Source organism: Equus przewalskii, chromosome 27, assembly GCF_037783145.1.
Source record: "Equus przewalskii isolate Varuska chromosome 27, EquPr2, whole genome shotgun sequence".
NCBI lineage: Eukaryota > Metazoa > Chordata > Mammalia > Perissodactyla > Equidae > Equus > Equus przewalskii.
The window spans coordinates 12,858,373-12,883,132 of NC_091857.1; the positions used below are offsets into that span (position 1 = coordinate 12,858,373).

The 24,760-nt window shown below is 35.4% G+C and overlaps 1 protein-coding gene across 29 annotated transcripts in view; it reads right to left on the minus strand.

The window, feature by feature from the left end:
- The window catches only part of ROBO2 (roundabout guidance receptor 2), a 1,565,981-nt gene that overhangs the window by 1,202,429 nt on the left and 338,792 nt on the right, over positions 1 to 24,760 (minus strand). For 21 of the 29 annotated variants that reach the window (XM_070597585.1, XM_070597570.1, XM_070597579.1 and 18 more), the window contains exon 1: positions 12,890 to 13,654. The exons of the other annotated variants lie outside the window; for them this stretch is intronic. In XM_070597585.1, the coding sequence (XP_070453686.1) occupies positions 12,890 to 13,019 (130 nt within the window). In that variant the 5' untranslated portion in view covers positions 13,020 to 13,654. Of the gene's footprint in view, positions 1 to 12,889; positions 13,655 to 24,760 lie in introns of those variants that run through there. 29 annotated transcript variants of the gene reach the window in all.

The following is a 24,760-nucleotide window of genomic DNA, read 5'->3' on the forward strand; positions in this document are numbered from 1 at the left end:
GCAGGATTAAAGTGACTATTCTTATGGGGAGGGGTTATAGAATTTGGGGTTCTCTTTAAGGCTCCTCCCCCTATTTCCAGCATTTCTACATTGACCATGTGCTATTGTTTAAATGAAAAATAAATTGTTCTGAGCCTTGATGCTTACCTAGGATCTAACCTCTGTTAACATGCTATCATAATTTCTAAAACTTTTAAAAAACTCTTATTTGTCAAGACTGGAAGTCTCCAGAAAATGCAAAATAAAACACTCAGTGTCACCAAAAATTCAGCTCCAAAATATTTTTTCACATTTTCCAACATGCTTTGTTCATAGTTACCTAATGTTCCTGAAATTATCTTTAAAAACGCAGGGTTCATTTTTCAACAAATTAGAAATGTATTTTCTGCAATACTCTGAGGCTCAGAATAATTGCATCTTGACTAATATTCTGATCAAACATAATTTAAATCCTCACAGCTTTTGTTATTATATTCAAGCTAATGCCATTTTTTTTTTTGGTCAAGGAACAATTATGCTCCCTTCCTAATACCTTTCCAAATGTAAGACTAACTCACAGGAAAACTTGATTATTAGTAAGATTAAAACAAAGAAATTTTCTAATTTTGGTTTTTATTTTTCATAATGATGTCTTTATACCTCAAGTAGTATTTATGGAAAACCAGGCACGAAACTTATTTAACGTTAACTCCTTTGGCTGATAGACTAAAATGCAGACAAAGGTATGTAAAGGCCAGGCTGTAACCAACCACCATTATAGCTATAGTCTGATATCAGACACTCCCACACATTTGGAAGGTAGTGTTTTCATTACTTTTTAATTCAAACTAAGGGACACATAAGGGAAGAATGGCATAATCAGACTTCCTTCTAACATATTCATGATCTTATGAAATTAATTATTTCCAAATCTAGAAATGCATATCTAAAAACAGAAAATTCAGCTTAATCTACAATATAATGACTCTGAATTTCTGCTAACTGGCTCTTTTTTTGCTTTAATACTGTAATAGATGACATTTATAATGAAGACCCCAAGCCACTGTGATATCCTGAAATATGAAAATATACAAGAGTTTCCAGTGTAGTCTTAAATAAAATGTTACATTTAAGAGTATTTGAGGTTATTTCCAAGACTTTCGTATTGAGTGTTCTGTTTGTAACATTGCTATTAACAGTAAAATTTCATTTATCAGAAAACCACATTCTTAGATCACAGCAGATAACAAAAAAATTGCATTTGTGAGTGCTTTTTTTCCTCCTCAAGTAGATGGGAAAAAAGCATTTTTGGGAAAAAAGGTCTCACTGGAAATCAAACAAATTTTATTCTATTCATCAATCAAAGACTATCATTTTCATGTTCTTCTTTAAAACATCCAGATTCACCTGGACATTTAGGTATGATTTTAAATCTACAAACTCCATTTAAATTACTTAAAGCTCTCTGCCTCAAGTACTCAACCCATAGCAAACATGTTATTAAGCAATTTAAAAGATTAAAGCAATTGTCAATTGGTTAACTGAGAGAGAAAATCTTGTCCATTTTTCTGCCCTATCAACTTTGCAAACATATCCCTTTACAGTTAAGAGAGTATCCTACCTTAGGAGTTGTACAGTTTTCTAAATAATGAATTTTATTATCTATTTAAAATATACATAAGTCATCCCATTAACTGAGTCCTGACTATTTGGAAGGAGTACATAGCTTCCCTTCAAGAAGAGCTTCATGGGTCACGTCCAATAGCATTTTCTTCATTCCTTATGGTTTTTGAGGCTAGAAAAGTGATCTTTGTTCTTTCTTAGTATTTAACTCTTAACACCTCAAAGTACTGTTGTGAGTAGCATGTTTTCTCCTTCAGTTTCTTCCTTTAAATTGGGTTCGGATGGGAGGGAAAATCATAAGTTATTGAATATTTAGTTTGATAGAAGGTTCAATAGCATACCAACCTTATCAATTGTGATAATGACAGATAATTTTATTGAAGCTATGCTTCTCAGTATATCTTCAACTGTTTCCCCATGTTTATGTATTATTCAGACTAATAGTGACCCTGAAGTCAAAAAAGCTTCTTGTCTCTTAAAACTTTTATTGAGAGGAGTTCAAAATGCACACAGTTAAGTGCTATTCTGTGTGCGTTTAATGCAGAGTGAAAAGCTGTTTGGTGCCCATTTTAGATTCACTGGCAACAAGACAGACAAGAAAGCATGTGCTAGGAGTCATGAAGAGAGATATATATGAAAAATTAAAAGTTTAAAATTAATTTGAACTTATAATGTAATGCACCACGTGGAAATCTAAAAATCAATTTCCAAATGGAACAGCTTGAAACTTTTTCTTGCCATCTGGTTTTGGACCTGGCTCATTCAATTCCAATTTTGCCCTTGTGAATACTCCAATTTTATATATACTATATGGGAACGATAATCTCCGTGCCACCTAAGCGTATCTTGCTGGATTTCCTAAAAATATAGTTGTTTTGGTTTTTTCTACAGTACCAACATTCCCCAAATGCCCTCTGAATCATGGAGACATGTCTTTATTTTAAACCGGATGTGATATTAGTATTTGATTTATTGACATACTTAATAGTGTGATTGCATTTTATTTAGCTAAAAATTTTTTTAAAATATGCATCTAACATTTTCACATCTTTAATGAACCTAAAATACAGATTGATGAATTCAAATGAGGAGAGGAAAAAACAGGATTTGGCTATTTGCGTTGTAAAGTAAGAAAAAGAGTAGGGCCTAACATACAGACATAGGATTAAAGAAGATTGCTCATGGAAAGCATTTTCACAATGCTGGCATATTAGAAATGCTCAGTAAATGTTAGCAATTAATCTTTTGTGTGTGTGTGTGTGTGCTGACAAATATACTCAAATCTTTTTTTACTATTTTTTCTGAAGAAAACATGTATTGCAAAACCACTGTTACTTTATGTATACTATATCTTATTTGTTCTACACAAAATAAAACAGTGAGAAGTACAGAGGTCAAATAACTCCCTTTAGAGCACACAGCCAATAAATGGCAGAGATGTGAGCAGAAATTTGATGTCTCTTTTATTCCTTGATGACACTCTCAAATAAATTCAGCAAATGCGAGCTACCACACCATAAAGTTGTTTTAATTGCCTTCAAATGTGTCTGCAAGATATCGAAGCCAAGATTTTCGTAATCAAAATCACAAGAATTTAAGCCATAATAGGACATGTAAGAATGCATCTATTGATCATTTAGTTCTTAAAAATCCGGTAGGATCTAGTTGAAAGTGGATGAAAGTTACAGGCAAAACTGACTTCCAGTAGTTTCATCTCATGCTTTTATAATTAATTATTATAAGTTAAAATTTTTGCTTTGGAAAAATATGCTACCACATCTAAATTACTTAACTAGTATATCCATCCACTTGCTTAGACGCTTCAAATAGATGAAAAAAAATCATTCTGTTATATATACATAAGGCATTTAAAATTTTAACAGTAAATCTTAAAACTCATTCAATAATTTAATTATGATATGAAAAACTCTTTAGAGCATGTATATTGAGGCTTCAAGCTACATGTTTATACTTCTATGAAATTTCTGTGCAAATGTATTATATAACTTATAACTGATAAATGACATTATGTAACAAACACATAATTAAATGTAGCAGTTATAGAACACAGACTATGTATATATAGGATATTTTCATATGTATACTTATATACTAATTAATATATATTTATATACACAGATATACACACAGAGACTGATTTATTACAGTGGTAATACAATTTTGATACAAAATATTTTGAGCTGTCAAATAAACCACTTAAGAAGATGCTTCGCACAACACACAGTATATAAGGCAAACAGTTTTCACTGAAAATTTTTTTTTAATTTGAAGATCTAATTGCACTTATTAAGTGATCCATGAATCGGGCAACATCCCACCTAGCAATTGGAAGAGTGCTCCCAGTGAAAAGTTTACAATAATGGTGACATTATACATTAAACTCTTCACAGTGAGAGAAGACCAATATCACAACTTGAACCTTGACTCTAGTGCATGATGCTGTGTCACTGCTTTTGTCTTTAGTGTATCAATATGTAAATCTTGCAAATGTAATGAGGCAAGAGCTCTACACTGTGATGGTATCTGCAAAATTCCCCGGGAAATGGGCACCATGTAGTGTTCTCTACAAATTGCAGTCATCATATGACCTGTCTTACCAAGTCCTACTACGGCCCCATGTTCCCAACTCTAAAAATTCTAGTTTACTCTGCTTGACCCTCAAAGCTATGCTTAACTGTTTCTGATGATATTTCTCACTAATTTTCAACATACTGCCCATCAGAATCAGGTTGCTTACTTGACTGTCCCCCAAAGGTATCACACTGTTTGCCTGGGTTGAGTGCCTGGCTCAATACTACTTCATAACTCAAGGCGACTTGTTACTGTCATATGACAAATTGGGATGATAAGAAAAACAGTATCTTTTGCATATAGTTGATGCAAACATTAAGTTACAGAATTAAAAGAAATTACATAACACAGAGCCTTGCACAGAGTATATGCTAAAGAAAAAAGAAAAGAAGCCCAGTCAGCTAGATGTAGGATATAACTCTATATGTCTTTGTCCCTGTGATTGTAGTCATTACTGTTTGAAATATCTTTCACTTCTATATTTACCTATTTGAAGCCTTAAAAAACTAGAGATGTAATTTACAGCTCATATATTATACTAATTATTTTTCAAATATATCTTTATGCTTATCTTCCCTGGTCATTTAAATTATAAATTTCCCTTGGGAGCATTCAATAACTATTTGCTTGAATGAATGCATATATTTTAGGTTTCCTACTGCACTATACAAGCACAGTATGGGGATACAGTAGGTTGACATAAAAACATTTTGTTAATAGTACAGTACATGTTATTTCATTTTGAATGTACAAATTATGGTCATAACATCTTTGGGGGCCTTGAGTGGAAATGCATGCTCCGCAAAGTTCTCTATCTCACAGGGCATCCAATTTAACTCATTACACTTGACAATCAACAATCTCAGCTCCAAATCCCTGCATGTGTTTTTGCACCAGTCCACAAAGTCCCTAAACAGGAGTGGAACATTCTTTTAGATAAATGAAAATCTGTACCTGCTAGCCAGAAGCAATTCTCATGCCCCTATGGATTCTGGAAGGCACTTCAGTTACATTCCAGATTGCCCTAAAATAAATTCTTTATTAGCTGCCAACTATTACATTAGAGATTTCCTGATGTGCTCCTGTCTCCAGAACATAATCTTGGACTTTGCCCAGCAATAACTACTTCTTCGATGACAGAGCTCTTGACATTGATATCAATGGGATTCTACCAAGCATATGTAGGGTCTATCCTAAGAATCTATGTGGTGAACTCTTCATAAAGTGACAGAAGGAATGAATTTCTATACTTATCCTGGCACATATTAAGAGTAATAAATTGGCAGTATTGAATTAACTCATTAAACCTTCATATTTTTCTGAATAATAATACCATGCAATTATTTTCTCTATTTGAGAATACAGACTTATTAATTTGGCATTTTGTACAAAGACAGCATTCAAAATGCAGCCATTCAAATAAATATTATTGGTAAATCTGTATGAAATTTTTATTGTTGTGTCTGCATACTATTAATTGGATAATACCCACTTATGTCTACAAAGGAACCCCATTACAAAACAGAATCTGAAGCATACATGGTAGGCTTAATTTGACGTAAAGTAGATTTTTTAGCAGCCAATTGGACTACATTTCAAACTGAATCAAAGTATGAATCACATCCTGCCTAGAAAGTAATGAGTTCATAGCTAATTTCTCCCATTTTCAAGTACAAGCCCTTTTCCCATCTAATCCTGGAATATAGACTGTTTCCTAGACCATATCACTGTGCCTCTTTACACACCAAGGTTCCCAAATAGATTATTTCAAATTTATAGTTTAGGGTGAATTGTCACTGCTATTTAATAGCTAAAGATACTTTGAGATACCACAAAAACAAGAATAGGAATTATTTTTATACTTTGAAAGACAGTTGTTTTCTCATCTAAAAAAAGGCACAAATGGAAAAGACAAAACAAAGAGAGATAAAAATCAGTATGAATCATCTAGAAGTTAAAACGTGACTTGCAGTACACATGGAATGCACGAACTAAGCTTATCCAGTTTTACCCTACAATGAGGTTTTGGTATGGTATCAAGAAGAGGATAATTTCAGAATATAATTTGGATATTTGTACTCACCCCACACACCCTAAATAGCACCAAACCCAACTTTGGTTTAGTGTAGTTTTGTTTTTTAACATTGCAGTCATTTACCTCGGTTGGAGAGACCAGTTACAGGGAAAGGAAATCCCTTTCTCCCTCTCGTTAAAGAGAACAATTCCTAAGAAGAATAAATTACAAGTTCCTAGAGGGTGGAAATCTGTATATGTAGGAAGAGTCTTTTACTGTCTTTGATGGACCAAGATTAGAATATTTGGTTAATAAATGGCTTTCAAAAATCCAACGTGGAATCAGTAAAGAAATCCCTTTCTTTTCTCAAGCTGTATATTGTTTTTAAGGTACCAGTTAAGGATTTTGGTTCTTTGATTTGATCTTTGCATTATAACTCCAGAACTTTGATCCTTCAGTTACTTTTCTGAAATTCTACTCCTAGGCAAAGGTAGTCCTAAGGACTAATGTGGCTAAATGGCTGAGAGACACTTTTGATGAGGCCACAGGACTGATGAATGCTCTGGTCTCTGAAAATGTAATGGCCTTTAGATGTAATGTGCTTAATTTCTTTCCTTTTCAGAAATATTATCTCTTGTTTGTATGATGGTTTCTTAATCAAAATTCTTTAACAGATAAAAGACTCCTAGTCTTGACTGATCAAGGTCACTATTTGATTTACATAATCTTTAGTTGACTTAAGCAAACAGACCTTATTATCAACTCTTGTCATTTTTTGAATTTCTATTTTGAAATTTTAATTCTTTTTCAAGTAACAAAGCTGTGAAATAACTATATTTTACTTTCTTCTTACCTTTTTTTTTTAATACTCAAGTAAGTTTTGAAGGCTCAAGCTTTGAATTTGAAAACTAAGAGAATGACATTGCTCTCAAACTGAGGTCTAATCTTAGCCATGATCCATCCTGAAACAGATATTTTATGGCTGAGTTGTAAAACCTGTGAAAACGTGGCTTATAATGGAAGTGCTGACACAATCTTAGCTGTGAACTCATGAACCGCAACACTGATATACCTAAGGAATTTCCTTACTGTCTATCTTATTTTTTAAAATTAAATAACCTCTTCAAAAAATCTTTATTCCCTTTTGAGCTCCTGAACAAAGTTTTTTTTGTGAAATTTGGTTAATGAATCCTCTCCCTGGAGTGGAGAGAGAAGGGGACTGACAGATACACACAAATAGGAACTTGCACACATACCTGATAAGCATTGCGTTCGTTCATCTATTTTCAGATCATACTTCTCACAGGTATAATCTCACTTTATAAAGGATGTTCATATCCTGAAACCATATTCTTCAAACAGATCAGCACTTGGCTTCCTAGGCAATAATTTTCCCCATTTTTGATATTTGTAGGTTAAATTCAGAGAACTTCTTTTCACTATTTTCTAATGTAAAGAACATTTCAAAACTCTAATTTTTCTTCCATTTGTCATCCAATAAAAATGCATTTTAGGTAAATATTACATGAAATCTCAGGGTGTTTTAATAACAAGGCAATAAACACACTACCTGAACAATAAATAGATAGTTAAAGTGAAATTTTGAGGTTAAAAGTCAAACAGTAAATTTGAATAAAAGGTGGACAATAAGGTGTACTCAAGTCATAATTTCTAAGACTAAGGAAAGTCTATTATTTTCAAGAACCAATTTTTCCTTATCAAAATCTCATGTGCCTTTTGCTAAATTTATCAAATGCTATTTTTCAAATAACACTGGAGAACAGGAGCAAATTTTTTAACAGATCCTAGTATAGTTGTTAAGCACACTCGTCGATTTCTGTATCTAAAAAATACTCTCATAATCTTTTGAACATATAGAAAAAACACTCATTTCAGGCTTGAATTTGGCATTCACTCTTCAGTTGTAGGAAAGATCAGGTATTAAATCTATTTATTGCATACAGATGGAGATTAAATAATTTAAACAAATGCAAAACAGAAGTGGTGATTATACACAGTACAAAGAACGCTCTACATTTTGCATGAATATTCATACAGTTTAGTTTCCAGATTCACAATCTCACAGTATAAATTACTTTTGAACAACAACGTTGCTTTCTTTTTTCTTTGCTGCACTACCTTCCTACATGAGTCTGCCAGAATTTTCCAAGTTTCGTAATACTATAAATACATTCATATTTTTCTACAACCAAAACTGAAATTTAAATGATATAGCAAAAGTATAGTGATAAAAATGATTTCCCAACATTAGAAAGATAAGATGTAGCACATAGTTAGAAGAAAAGCATAATTAACACCTAAAGTCATAGAATATTTTATTCCTGGTCTAATTTTTCATATACCTTTCATCAAGTAAATATTTATTGAGCATCTATTAGGTACAAGACTGCATGTTAAAAAATATGAACCAAAGACAAATTTCTCTTCAAGTAAATTGCAAAGTGGCAAGAGATAGATATACACAATAATACATGGATACACATAACAATAAAGCACAGTAAAGACTGGCTAACGCTTCCTGATGGAAACAAAATGTCTTAGGCATTTGAAGGACGAAATATAACTTTCAGCATGTGGCTGAGGGGCACTTGAATCGGGAATCAGGGCTAGTGTAGTGGTACAGCAGTCTTCCAGGAAAAATGTCAAAGGCAAATGATCCATTTGTTTTTCTTCAAATGATGAAGTCTTAAATTATTTTGGTGTTTGTGAAAAAGTAAAGCATCAGTATTCAAGTTTTATTAATGAAAATCTTTATTCTTTACACAATAATGGGGAATGTGAAATACTGGATTATGTGAGATACTTGTGAAAATAAAGTAAATTTTTCACTAACATGTAACTAGGAAAGATTTCAGAAGCAATGTTGTGAAAACGAGCTTATGGGTAATAGATTGTTGCACATAATTAAGATTTTTTTTTTTAACTTTTAAGGTCAGAAAAAACTTCAGCAAATTCCAAAATATTCCTAAATAATTGTCAATATATTATATGGGACCATGCAAATAAATACATAAAGTCTAAAATGGCACTCTCAATATTCCATGTCAGTGCTTCAATGCACCATAAATTGAAATAAGATAATGCGATAACTTGTGCTCATAATACATTCTAAGCCTTCATAGAGTGGGGGGTGGTTAACTGACAGAGAGGTTTTCTTTGTTTAGCAAAGACAGACATGGACAACCAGCTGCTGCAAGTTATAAAAGGAAGCAAGTATGAGCAATCTGTAAAAGAATCTCCAGAATTGTCAAAAGTTTTGATAACTTCATGCTCTGTTGCCACAGTTTAACTCATAACTGAGATGCTTGAATGAACTCGACAGACTCTTCAAGAGATTTAAATGGAGTCAAGGTCAAGTGGAAGAGTGGGTGGGCATGAATGACAGTCAGTGTTGGCCCCTCCCCTTAGTTTGATCAGCAGCTGCTCTGATTGGTCAGTAGCTGTGTTGGACCAGGTGTTTAATGTTTTGACTATCAGCCTTACCTATTTACACCTTTTACACCTATATTTCTATTTATACTTATTTACCTTCCATTTTTCACCTTTAACACTAGCTACAAATATGAAAACTTCGCTTAAGTTCTAATTTCCAATAGCAGAAATTTTTAAAAATGATACGTTTTTAACACCCCCTTTTTGAAATGTATGTTAACCATCTACAAGGTAAACTTCTCTGTAAAGCTATGCTTCTTGGAATGGAGCTGTTTACTTCCTTTAGCCTTTCTTCCCAGTGAAAGTAATTGAATTAAAAATAATGAGGTCCTTTAATCCTAATGAAGATGATGTCAGCAGTGTAGTTAGGATTTCTGGTTAATTTATCATGAATGCAAACTTACAATCACTTATGCTCTGCTCTGAACTAATCAGATGCGACACCCGCCTTCCTCAAGGACTTCATATATTGTGATTAAATAGAAAAGCATGTGCCTGAGGGAAAACTTGCTGGCCTACTAACCTATATTTGAGATTCATGTTCATTGATGAGTTTAAAAAATCCCTTGGTAGCTAACGATAATCAGCATTTTTTCCAAATGCTCTAACAAGTCTGCTTACAGATACCTATTTCGAGCTGCCCGGCCACGTGCTGTTTGTACCACTCCTCACAGGTCATGGGTCTCACTGATCTATGATGCTACCACTCCCCGGCCCTGCCCCATAACCCCATGTCTCAGAATGGTGGCTACTGTTAATACAACAGAAATGGAAATTGTCAGCATGGGCAGGTTGCCATATGGAGGTTGACAGCTGCTCAATCAGATTAAGACAAATCCACATAGGCGACCAGAGTACCAAAAAGAAAAAAGCATTTCGGAAGAAAACTCTGTTGTTTTGTTATGATGATGTTTTCCCGGATTTTTAGCAATAGAGCATCAGTGTTTAAGATCATTCTGTAAAGCAGATAAACTTGAATTGGTATTGATATGAAACAAATAAAAAAAGTAACTAACCTTCTTTAAAATTTTGTTTTGAACCTTGATCCTCTGCCTCTGGCCATAGTGTTTAATTTAAGGATCCTCATTCTCCCCCTTCAACCCCCATCCCATACATACGTATACCTCTGGAGTACTCTAAATAAATAATAAATGAAGATGCCTACTTTCTGAAATAGAAAATAATGTTGAAAAATTGTAAAACTATGTTTAAAAAGACTGCATAATATGCCAAGAGGAAAGTAATAGAATTTTACAATCCACTGAAAGATAACCCACAACCATCAATAGCCAAGCTCATGAATAAATATTTACAAGACGTACATGTGCATATCAAGGTAAAGCTACTTTGCAGGAACTCAGAATCTGCAGAAAATATTTATGCAATGCATATACAGTGACAAAAAGAGGCACTAAAAAGGAAATCATTTAAAGTAAAGAACAGTCAACACATTTAAAGTTTTCCTGTTAACTCGCTTGACCTTTCTAAAATACATAAGACTCTTTTAACAATAAATGAAATATGTTGCTGTGATTGCCTGTTCCTGAACTTGACTGAGTCATATCATCATTGTACAGCAGAGCTAGCAAATTTCTAGCTGAGCTAGTTAGAGTACATTGGAAAAAGTAGTCATATGTTCAAAGACGAAACATTTCAGACCTGATTTACAAATGAAATCCAATGCATCTGTATTTAAAGCTGCATGGAATGAATAAACGCCTAGGAACACATGCAAGCATTTTGAAATAAAACTTTCTGACTAGGTTAACAATTTTTTTACAAACTTGCAGCTATCTAACTTTCTCATTGGGTAGCTTGAGCTCCAAGGTCTACTGCTAAAGTTTATCACAGGAAATGATAGTTTTACATGCTAGAAGTGTCACTGTCTTTGAAAAATTTATAAAGAAAGTACAAGGTAACACTCTTGACATCCCCTAGAGTCAGTAACACCATACATCTCTAGATCCCAAACCACCAAAAGCTGCCATGCAGGCAAACATGAATAACAGCTTGCAGTTTGCAAGAAAAAAAAAATCCATTGATAACACTAAGAAATACAGTAATGTAGTGAAATAATTTACAAGACCCAAAGATAATTTGCTGCTCCACTCCTTGAGGGGACATTTGCACCAACCATCTCAGCTAAGTGCCTGTTAGAACTTTTCCCTTGAAGGTGCGGTAGGTGGGAAGATTTGTAATACCTTCAACTCAACAAAAGGAGAACAGAAAGATCAAACTGGAGGGGCTCCTGTATTTAGAAAATCCTGCTGAGATGCTGCGATAAATTATTAAAACTTCTTGTTAATGCTCATGCTTCTCTTAACCTCACATCATATGTTGACAGTAAAGTAAAGGTGCAGAGATGCAGAACACATTTCTAGAGCTGAGATAAAAATACGAGGTGACAAGAAGGCTTCTGCAAAGCAAAATCCTCAGATATCTGCCATCAAGATTTTTCCCCAAACATGCAAGCACTGTCCAGAAAGTCTCTCACAGGATATTTCTGCAGCATCATTTGGCTTAGAGCATTCCCAGCATAGATACCCTGATAACTTATGTTTAATATAAACAAATGGCACAGGAAAGCATCATCTACCAAACTTTACAAAACGGCAGGTTCAAAGTCTCATAAATTATCTCTCATCTCATAATAAATTTCTTGACAGCAGAAGAAAATGGATTACAACACTCCAAAGTACTGAAAGGCTTGCTCTCGTTCAGCAGATTTTTTTCAATAAAGTTAATGCAATTTATCTTTATTAGCACATCAACACCGATAGAGCCAGCCAGAAAATTAGTGTTGGTGGCAGTGCATTTCATAGCATGCCCATTCTCAGACATCTCTCTGATCATTTCACAAAATCTGCTAACAATTCAAAGATCTAACATATTCGGGATCCATTTCTTTTTTAAAATAATGCAGCTTCCTAAGGGTAGCACACATATCTTTGCACTAGAGCATCATGCATATGGCCCTATCTTCTCTGCTGGAAAAAATCCTTGTAATGCTTTGAAAGCCCAGAAAGCCAAAAATTGCAAAAATATATTTATATCAATAACAGAGAAAAACTCTTCTTCCTAGCCACCTACAACCCAGATCGTCTTTCCTGAAATAAAAAGCCGATTTCAAACAGAATCAGTTCCTCTACCTTGAGCTGCCCTCCAGTTACCATTAACCAGCCTTGCAAACTCCATTTAGATCTTTAACACAAAACTTTCATCACTTACCCCCTTTCCAAGGTTTTCCTTTCCAGGGGGTCCGAGTCAGCTTGCTCAGAGTTGGTCCAGAGAAAAAGAGCATCAGAACGAAGAGAAGTTCAAGCCTAGTAATTTTCCCCACTTTCTCTGATGATAACATTTCCACAAGTTAATTTCACAAAATTTCTCACATCCTCTTCCCTCCCGGTTATTAAAATAGCATTAATCATTGAAAAACTAGAGGTAGGTGTTGCTTTGCCATCTTTAGCAGCTGAAGTAGTAGCTCCCTGATGAAGCCCTGAGCCAAGCTACATTTCTCACGGATCCAGCTCTTCCCAGCACGCAGTCAGCACTGTTCCTGCTCCAGGAGCTATAAAATAATTTCTGATCTCCACTTTGCTTTCAGTGGGAATATATTCCTCAGCGTTCTGGGTGAGCTTGATTGAAAATGATAAAAACAGTAATGTCTGTGTCCAGCAGAAAAGAGAAAAGATGTCAGGATTGTGTGAAAAAGATGAGAAGCAGTTGTACTGACAGCTTTCAGGCTGCTGTGTGATCCTAATAGCCGTGCAACCAACCAAATTGCTCTTTTAAGAGTAATAAGGCTTCAGTGAAAGCCGGTGTCCCTGCCACTGGGGTGGGTAGTGCTGGGTTTGAAAATCACCCAGGAGCCGCCACAGATAACGACTGCTTCAGTCCCGCTTCAGAATATTAAGGGCTGAGCAAAATATAGTATGCACAGAGGGTAGTTAATCTATTGTGTGGATAGACGAGGATTCCACCCATGTAGTGGGAAAAGACGCAGAACTTAAACTGTATTTTATTTTTCCTTTATTTCAACTCATGACATTAAAAGGGGATCGCCTCTGCACTAATTATTCATAAAAGGGTCTGAAATATTTATTAGAAGATCAACAATAAGTGTAGATTTTTATCCCCGACAGTGAAAGAGGCAGGGCAAGTTCTCAATAGTTTCAGTTCTCTTCTGTATTAAAGTCAGTCGATTTGGGCATTTCTCTGTCACCCGAATAACCCACCATGAACGCTGTAAGCAAACTTTTAGAAATACCAACACAGATGCGATCAGGGCTGTGCTAATCACACATCCAGGGAAGCACATTTTTTATTTGTTTGTGTACATCACCATGGAAATACAAAAAGCTCCCTGTCTCTCGGTCTTTTTTGAATATATTTATGAAAACATTACTGATCCCAAGGTGTGGTTATAATTAGCATCCAGGCACATGACTGAGCCCCTGGATGAAGAAAAGGTGGAGGAAGGCAAATGAAATCAAAGTGATTTGGTCTCTACTGCCTGGAGTGAATTAGTGTGATCAAAACATTCTGGCCAATATTTGAAATCTGTCTACATCTTAGTATTATCTATATGGCCACTTATTCCTTTAATCAGTGAGCCACAATGCATGAATTATGCATTTATGTATTTTAAAGTAATCAATTGCTATATAATGATAACCGCCAATTTTATGATGTTACCACTTTCAAAATGGGATAAATTGCCCTTTTCAAATCATGTTATCGGAAGAGGGACTTTTAAAAGAATAAATTATCTTGTTGAGATTAGCTATATTAAATTTGAAACTACAGTTATTAAAATTTGCTTTTCTATAAAGCAAATAATGTTTGTCAAAGATGTTAATGGGAGACACAAAACAAACTTCCAGATTATCCCTTAGTTTAGAAACAATAATCAATTTGTATTCAACGTTTAATTTGAACATTTCTGAAGTGAGAAAAATTCATATCATGCTTATTTTATAAACATTGGATTTAAAATTTGTTGTCTCTGTATAACTTTAAAATGGTTGGTTCAAATTTATCTCAGAATTCTATTTTCTCTTTCCCTGTCATTCTTCATCTTGTTTACCTGATCCTGTTCTCTCCATTCACACGCATGTAAACAGAAGTTGGTAAAATGAATTAGGGAACTCTCTCACCATCACCTTCTGAGGAAAATTCTAGAATCAAACTTATTTACTGTCTACTGGCTCCAGTTCTCTTGAAAGAAAGAATGCAACCTTTCAAAATTAATGAGTTCTTTTTTTTAATTACCTGGGTCCTAGGTGGAATAGGAAAATGTCAGTCGGGTTTAAACATGATAAAAGGATGTTGGTAGGGATGTCAAACATTTCTGAGGGGCCTGGCCAGAATGAGGTTAATAGGAAAAGCACTGTTTTCTCAAGATGAGATACAGTTGATGAGGTTGACTCTAAGGGAATTTCAAGATGAGATTTTCAAGATTTACTTCCTTCTTGGTGACCCCTGGTAAACACCAGCTCATAGCTCTCTCTGGAGGGGAAATTGAACTGGGATTGAAGGAACCAAATCATCATTGCTCATGGAGGAAAGGACATTCTCTTCCAGAAGTCATCTGGCTGAAACACGAAGTGCTGCTCAAGCTTTCTAGATACCTGAAGAGATAAGGTGAAACCTCAAATGGGTGGGTGTACCAAAGAGAATGAACAAAGGTGAAGTCTGAAGAAAAAGAGAAATTTAGAGTGGAGGTTCAGTCCACATGAGAGAAACTTCTGCATAGGCATGAGTGTAGAAATGCCTTCCTACCTCAGTTAACATGATAATAAACTAGCTGACTTATTACAAGTTCTAAGTACTTTACAGGGACTAACTCATTTAATGCTTACAAAAATCCAATAAAGTAGGAATAACGATCTTCATTTAATACATTAAGAAACTGAGACACAGAGAATTTCAGTCACTTATCCAAGGTCATATGGCTGCTTTCAACTCAAACAGCTCAGCTCTGAGCCTTTGCAAATCACTATGCTATGCTCTCTACTAAATTGTTCTCTCTGTGTTCTTAACCTTTCTCAGCTAGCTTGCTCTTAAATAACATCTTTATATAAAAGAATAGCAAATACTAATGGCATATGCAATATGTCCCAGGTTCTAATTGGGTGCTTTGTATATTTTAGTTATTTCATCTTCACAACAACCTTGTGAAATGAATCCATGATTATTATCCATTATACTGTACAGATAATTTCTTGTTCACTATCACATAGTAAGTAAATGACAAAGCCAGAATTTGAATCGTGGGTGGCTTCATAGTTTGTCATTCTGCTTTTGTTTTCCAGAGACTGGTGCATGGGTCTGTGGAAAGCAGATAGGGCTCCAGGGGAGCTGGAAAAGTAAGAGAATTGGGGGGTGGGTCTTATGGTATCTGTGACATCGAATCTTCCACTGGTTGTTGGTAGCTGCAGGGGGAATGAGGACTGAGAAAGTACAAGAGAAGGCCCCCCCAAGACAGGAAATCACCACCTGCATGTCCTCAAAGGAAAATCTGAGGAAAGAGAAAATATCAGCAAGACCCAACTTATGGGCAGTTACAATACAACATAATAAATGCTTTAATGTAGGTCATAAAAAATTGTTAGGAAGACAGCAGAGAGGGAGTAATATAAAGGCAATATATATTAAAACAAAGTGCAGTGAAAGATAGGAGAAAGACTTGCTTCAGCTAGGACATTCCAGGCAGAGAAGATGGCCTTTTGACTAAGAATCAAGTGATGAGTATATATTTTAAGACTAGGTCAAGTCAGGAAAGAGGCAGAGGATAATCCAGCTGAGGGAACAGCATGAGCATGATCATAGAGATGCAAGAAAGCCTGACTCCTTCCAAGAACTGCCAGGAAGACAGCATGGCTGGGGTATCTGAGCACATGGGCAGTAGCAGGAGATGAGGTAGCAATGGTAGGCAGGAGCTAGGTTAAAATTTTAAAATGTGTCTACTGCCAAAGGTCTTAGGCTTTTCCCTCCATGACAGGGAGTCTTTGAGTTTAAATCAAAGAAATTACATGATCCAAAATAAGTTTTCAAAAAAATCTTTGACTGCAGTATGATGGAGAATGAAATTAGAAGCAGAAAAACATTTAGAAAGATAGCCATATTCCAAGAAAGATATATTTGCAAACTGAACTAAAACAGTGGGAATAAATAGAGACTAATTTGAAACAAATTTTAAGATTGAGTATCAGAATATGTCACTTCAACAAACATTTAATAGTCACATATTTTGAGCCAGGCAAAATGCTAGGTATTTTAAGATTAATAAAACAAGATTTAATAAGACCCTATCATCAGGATGCTTATATCCTTAAGAATTTGGTGGCAAAATAGATACAAGGAGGAATGGAACATTGCTCCAGTATTTTAACTGTTTTTTTTAAACATGGCTTTATAAATTAGATTTTGTCTGACCCGCTAACATTTGTCCCACTTTGACACCATTAAGCAAAATTTAGGTATGTTGGCCATTGTATTCACTTTTATTCTAATACCATTATTTATTCTATTCTAATTACACTCTCTAACATCTTACTATTTCTAATGGTATTTATGCACAATAAATACCATCTTATCTTTTATTTATTTTCTTAACAAGGATATAATCTCACTAATCTCTGATACTAGGTAATAATGGTGTAAGATGAGCTATTCGGCTATGCTTTTAATGATTGAAAATGTGCAAGATAAAACCTCCCTAACAACCAAAAACTGTTACTAAGCATTTGAAAAGAATTAGCTGGTTTTTGTACCAATATATTTTTTAAGCTCACAAATTATATTTACTTCATTAGACATGGTTAGAGACTGAGCGGATCCCTTTTCTGAAAATTCTGTGAGTTTGGTCATGAGGTAACCAGGTGTTCTTAATCCCAGGGCAAGCATACCCTCCTCCCAGGGGATCTTTGACGATGTTTGGAGATATTTGTGGTTGTCACAGTGGGGGATTGGAGTATGCTACCAGCATATAAAATGACTAGAGGCCATTGGTGCTGCCAAACATCTTATAATGCACAGGACAGTCCCCACAAAAAACAATAAGCTGGTCAAGAATGTCAGTAGTGCCAAAGCTGAGAAACTGAGGTATCCTCAGCTTGTCTGACCACAAGATGATGATTCCTCTGGCTGCTGTTTCACTTAAGTGTAGCCAGAACAAATGCTCTTCTTGACTGGAGCTCACAAGATAACCACAGAACACTTACTACAAGTGTGCTCTCCTACAACACCAACGTAAAATGTCCTATTTATATTCTTATGCTTCAAAGGAAGCCTCTCATTTCTGCTACTACAATTCACCTACAGGGAATCACTCATCCTCCTGAACAACTTACTTCCGGCCATAGAAGTGGTGGATTTACTAGGCTAGAGTACTGGAAGGGGCCCAGTGATGCATGTGTATTAGTAAAAATCATTCTTTTCCAGAAAATTCTCAGTGTCCCTCCATTACTCAAAACACCAGAGAAAATCATCTGAACAAATTTAGTAGCCTAGCTGTCCAATACTTTCTCTGTTATTAACCTGGCAGTGATTATTCTCTACTAACCACAGGTTGCACTATTATTAAAATATTTTATATACTCCATTAATAAACTATCAGAATAAAATTTTAGTTGGGATTTAATGAAGGATAGAGTTGTAAATTAGCTATACTATTAGCTTGATAACTCCTGAAAGACCACAGATAAGTTCATCAATGCATGCATACATATATACGTACATACCTAAATAGTTCGCATTAATGACTTTATTACTCCCTAATTCTTCAACTTTCTCTTTCGACTGTGCAAGCCAAAATACAGATCTGAATGTTTCAATGTCACATTAAAAACACGTTTTAATTCTTTCTCTTCATCATGCTTTCCTTAAACAGAAACAGTGAAATGTTGGACACATCCCTTCTATCTCATTCCGCTGTAAATACAAATCATTCCACAGGCTCAATAAGAGAAACATCCCTCGGTTCTTGTATAAGTCAAGGTAACATACTATATACATTAATTTTCCTGCCAAGGTCAAACAGATTCAGTCACATATGTACCAGGTCAAATGTGTACTGTATATATGTCAATTACAATATGGTTGAGAAATTAACTCTGGTTAATTGAAACATCTACTCAACTAAAAGAAAGAAATCATTGGTTTTCATTGTTATTGAGAAATATTCAGAAAGATTTTGATTCCCCCTTTCTTTTTGGCAGTGATTTCTACAAAGTGAACATCTCTGAATCCCTCTGATTTAATCCCTCCAAATCCCTGCAGTACCTCAGGATCACTGGGTACCAGGCATACCAGTTCTCATCCTATTACAAAGTAGGGCTGAATCTGTATAAAGATCAGCACAAGCTGGTAAATTAAACTTTCAAATGAATTCTTAATATTTCATTTTATTTTTATTGTTCCCTTTTCATAAAAAAAATCAACTGGAGCCTTATATGTCTTTCTTTGAGGGTCCAAGTTGTGGTTTTACTTCATAATATGCTTTTAAAAACTTCAGCTGAGAAAGTCAGCTTGATGTTTTGCTCCACGTAAGCTTGTTTTGAAGAGTGATGCTATTTTTATTTTTTAATAGCTCCCAGTAGTTGAGAGTGTGCCAAGACCTGTCAGTGTCCCAAAGGGGAGGATCTCAGTCAGCACCTCGATTCAGTCTAATTGGAAGCCACGAAGAGTGATTCTAAATGTTGGTGGGACCATTCGTATCATCTGGAGACATTTCACGACTGAAACTAGCTACAAAAGAAGCGGCAAAGTGGAGTCTTCATTCTGGGTAGCCATGTGACCAACTAAAACTGGGGGGTTCCATTCCTTTGAGAAAAAGGGAGTTCATTAGGATGCACTTCTGTGTTTTTTATTCGACAAGTCACATGTGGGAGCTGAGCACATGTGTTTTGAAAAAAACCTCCTCCATGTATCTCTGACATGCACCCCTATTACAGTGTTCAACAACTCTCTTGAAAAGAAAAAAGCTTATCTAGGTTTGCTACGTAACACCCAGTCCATTATGTCCATACACATATTGATAAAGTAAGAGTCAAGTTTAAATTTTTTAATGAAATTTAGTACGTCTGGGGAATTCAAAAAATTAATTTCCGGTCTACATTACTTCATATTTAACCTAAGTTGCAAATGATTACATGACTTCTCTGCAAAGAAGGTGGAGTATGAGTCCCGGAGAGACGTCCTAGTGCTTTTCTAGAAAATAAGCCTTGGAATCTAGTCAAACATGCCTGAACCTATAAAATATACTTTTTCTTCATCTGAGATATTTTCTTGGGCTTATGTAAAGTTCATTTAAAGGACAGTGCTCAAAAGCTGGCCATGGTCTATTGGCTATGCTGCATCAATCACATCAAACATTTTATATCTATAGGAGATATCAATAGGATGTTTATTAAAGAAATATTATTTCTTTTTAATATTTTTATAATAAATTTACTCTAACATGGGATATTCTTTCCCACAAAACTATAAAATCTAAATAGTATTTCCAGCTGAAGAGCTAGAAAGTCACTAACTCACAATGTTGCAGAATCCCATGAGGGTCTCTGTAAAGCATCCATCAATATATATGGTTGAATCTTCTTGGGCTCTCCCCAGTGTTCTTGAGACCCCGGGAATGTTACAATCTTGGTTCAGTTAAATGGTAGATCTCCCAAGGAAAAGTGTCTATATAGTGAATGTTTAAGATGCTAGATACAACTGTTGCACAGCTAATTTGCTTTTTTGAAAAAAGCAAATAAACTACCATTTTCAGGTCATATATAAGCTTAAAAGGAGTATAAATTGTAAACAAATTAAAAGTAATATTTAAGAAATGTAAAATGCATTGCGTAAGAATAGCTGTAAGTTTATTATACAGCTATGTATCAGTATACATTTAAGTTGCAAGTGTCACATGCAAAAAATGGCAGTACTATAAAAAATAATTTATTTTTCTTTCATGAAAAAGTCCAGATACAGGGAGTTGAGTTTTGCTCCATAAAGTTCTGATAGATTTAGGGTCCTTCTATCTTTTTTAACCAAATTTATTGAGGTATAGTTGACAACTAAAATTGTATATATTTAAGATGTACAACATCCTGATATGACATATGTATACATTGTAAAATATTCACCACAAGCAAGCTAATTTGTGTGTGTGTGTGTGTGTGGTTAGAACACTTAAGATCTATTCTCCTTCATTCTTCTTTCTTCATCAGGGATGGGCTCCATTTGCAAGACAACTCAGGATCCAAGAGGTTCTCTCCATCTGCAGGCACCATGTAAGCAACAAGGAGGACAAGAAAAAGGGGGACAGAAATGACAGAGGTGGAAGGAGCTGTCTCTCAGAAAGATTTAGGGAAATTGCCACATGTCACTTTTGCTTACAAGACATTGGCCATATTTTTGTTTAAGCCAGCCATGAAGAAAGTCACAAGGTGAAGTCTGTATTCCGGGTAGCCATGTGACCAGTGAAAATTATGGAGTTTCGTTCCTTTGAGAAAAAGGGAGAATAGGTTTTGGGGAAAAACTAGCAGTGTCTGACATGGGATATCATGATAGATAGATGATAGATCTTCAAAAAAATTTTACTAGTAATGTTTATCTACTAACACAGTAACCCTTACTATTTTAGAGGCCTGAAGTAGTATATGTACCGAGATAAGGCGTATAATAAAACTAGCTTATTTTCTAGGCTCATAGTATCCTAGAGTCAGATCAGGCTGAAAGATCACCTAGTTTATAACAAACAAAGTGCAAACATTCCTCACCAGTGGTGTCCTAGCATTTGTGTAAGTACTTCCAGTAAAAAATTCTAATCTTTTTTTTTTTAGAAAGATCATCCTTCCATTGATCTCAAATGCTTTAGATGCTCTTCATTTCCAATCATTCATTCTAACCCTAACTGTTTGCTTAATGCTAAACAAATATTTTCTTTCTTCATCAGGATAATCCTTCAAATATTAGGAAGTAGTTGCTTTTTCCCCGTGAGTCTCACCCCCAACAATCACGTTCAAGCCAAATGATCTGATTTCTTGTACACATATTTTGAGTTCATTATCATCTGAGTACTCTCCTTCAGATTTCTGGATGCTATTAAGTTTTTTGAAGTCAATCTTAACATCTGATTCAACAATATTTATTCATCCTAAAGCACAAGACATTCTTCATTTCTTCTTTCTTCCTAACTCAAGCTGAGCTAAGCATAACAGAAATGATCTGGCAGCTGTCCACAATACCCTCCCTCTTCCAATCCCCACCCACCTAGTTCCCATTGCTTAGATGGAGAGTATGTCATATGACAAAAGCGTGGCTCACAATTGCTTCTACAGTTCATTTGTCCCATGTCCTCTAGCATTAAGCCTAATGATTTTGACAAGAAAAGAGTCACCTGGCTCTATTTCCTTTTCTGTTGGATATCAATTTAATATGACCATGGGGACTAGTCATTAGCCTCTGAAACTTCCAGGAAGAGGCAATTTCTTTGCTTTTATTTTAAATCATTTAAACTATTTTAAAACAACCTGAAAATAATATTTTAAATAATTATGCCTAATAGCACGATTTATATACACACATTGATATATTAATATACATATATATGCGTATGTAAGCATTAATTCCGAAGTGGGAGAATTTGTTAATTAATCACCCTTAACAGCAAAATAGCTTCCCATTAGTCAAGCCTCAGGTTAATTAATTCACCAGATGATGAGTGATATAAGTCCTAGTGCTTTCTTCCTAGCTACTTACTATTCCTTCCAGAAGACATGCTCAATATATCTCTCACCCAGCAGCCTGGATTCTGCTTCTGTGGATGCTGAATTTGAGTACTACATCTGACAACCATTTTCTCAGAATAAAAGGTATTGAACGTATTTTTCTTTGACATAGACCTACTTCAAGTTGGTGAGAATCGTGGGCACCATTTAGGATTGAACGAATGAATGATTTAGGGAGCAGCCACAGTCTACCATTGAGGTTAAAGTAGATTTCTTAAAAATAATGGCAACCAAACATTCTAGGCAGAAATGTCCTTATCACTGCAAGCGTGACTTTGCTATCAGATCCACCCAATGAAGTGAGTCACTGAAATGTTTTTTTTCTTTTCTTTCTTTCTCTCTCTCTCTCGTTTTTGTTTTTGCTGAGGAAGATTTTCCCCAAGCTAACATCTGTTGCAATCTTCCTCTTTTTCTTTGTTTGAGGAAGATTCACCCTGAGCTAACATCTGTGCCAATCTTCCTCCATTTTGCATGTGGGTGGCCACCACAGCATGGCTGAAGAGTGGGGTAAGGTCCACGCTGGGGATCTGAACCTACAAACTCAGGCTGCCAAAGTGGAACACCCTGAACTTTAGCCACTATGCCATGGGGCCAGCCCCCTGAAATGTTTATTTTAGGCAATTTTTAAGTAATAGAAATGTATGACCTGTGTCAGTAGCTCTATTTGTGCCCTTTGTTGAGTGTCACCCACCACCTCACTCCCAGCTGCTTAAGGAGGATGTGAGGAAGACAGACATCAGGAATTAGAACACCAAATCTAGCTTATACCTGTCCCCAAACTCTAAACTCATATATTCATCTGCTTATTCAACATCTTCACGTGGATTTAATGGTAGCAAGAATTTTAAGATGACCCCATGACCTTTATCCTTTCATCCTCTCCCACTGCAATGTCACTCCTGCGATTATGTTCTTGTGTTGTAAAAAGACAGATTATCCAAATGAAACTAATCTAATCACAATAGATCTTTAAAAGCAGAGAGCTTTCCCAAGCTGGCAGTAGAAGAGGAAGGCAGATGGGGAAGTCAGAGAGATTTGAGGCAAGAGAAGGAACTGATGGAATGTTACTGTTTTTGAAGAAGAAGGGAACAAGAACAATGACTAGAGAGTGACCCCTCTCTTAACAGCTAGCAAAGAAATAGGGACCTTGGTCCTACAACCACAAGGTACTGAATTTTGCCTACAATCTGAACAATCCTGGAAATGGATTCTTTCCCAGAGCCTACAGATAAAAGCCAGTTTGAATGTGATCTTGACTTTGGCATTGTGTAACCTGAAGCAGAGAACCCCCTGCACTTCTGACCTAGAGAAATGTGAGCTAATAACTGGGTGTTATTTTAAGCTGCTAAGTTTGTGGTAATTTGTGATAATTTGTGATGCATCCATAGACAACTAATACGGAAGTCTAATAAGGATCTCAAACCCAGCCTGTTGGAATAACTCCTGGCCTTTCCTCCCAGTCATGTTTCTGCAGCCTTTTTCTTTTGTTTAATGCAACTTCATTTTTCCAGTGATTCAGGTAAAAAAAAAAAAAAGAGCGATTCTTATATCCTCTCTTTCTCTCAAATCCACATAAGAAATCCACCTCAAATCTGTTGAATCGATGTCTATAAAATATCCAGAATTTCATCACTTCTCACTCCTTCTACTACGTCCATACCGGTCTGAGCCACTAGCATCTCTCAGCTTTTATCGCAAGAGTCAACCAACAGGTCTTTCTACCTTAACCATATCCACCTCTATCTTACATGTTTTGTCAACACAGCAGACAGAATAACCTTTTAAAAACTGAAATCATATCACATCTTTTCTCAATATTCTGTATCCTCTCTCCATTTAACTCAGAATAAAATCAAAGCCCAGGCAATGACCAGGAATGTCTTTCATGATCTGTCCTTCTGCCCATTCAATTTGACCTTATCTTTTCCTATTCTCTCCTTTTCTCACTCTGCTCCAGTTGTACAGGAACATTTAAAGAATCTGGACACTTTTGCTTTAGAGTGTTTGTCCTAATGGCCCCTTTATCAGTGACTTCAGCTTCATCAAATCCCACAGTTGCTTCAGGCTTTTGCTCAGATTCCACCTTCTCAATGACACCTGCCCTGAACACTCACGTATCATGATCCCCGCCCTCACTCCTAGCACTTATCTTGCTCTGATTTCTTTTTTCATTTTTCCATACATTTATTAACTTTCAACATGCGATTTACTTTACTTCTTTATTGTGTTTTGTATTCATTCCCCATCTCCCTCTAAATAGAACATAAGCTCCTTGAGAACAGGCATGTTTGTTAGTTTTGCTCACTGATTATGTGTC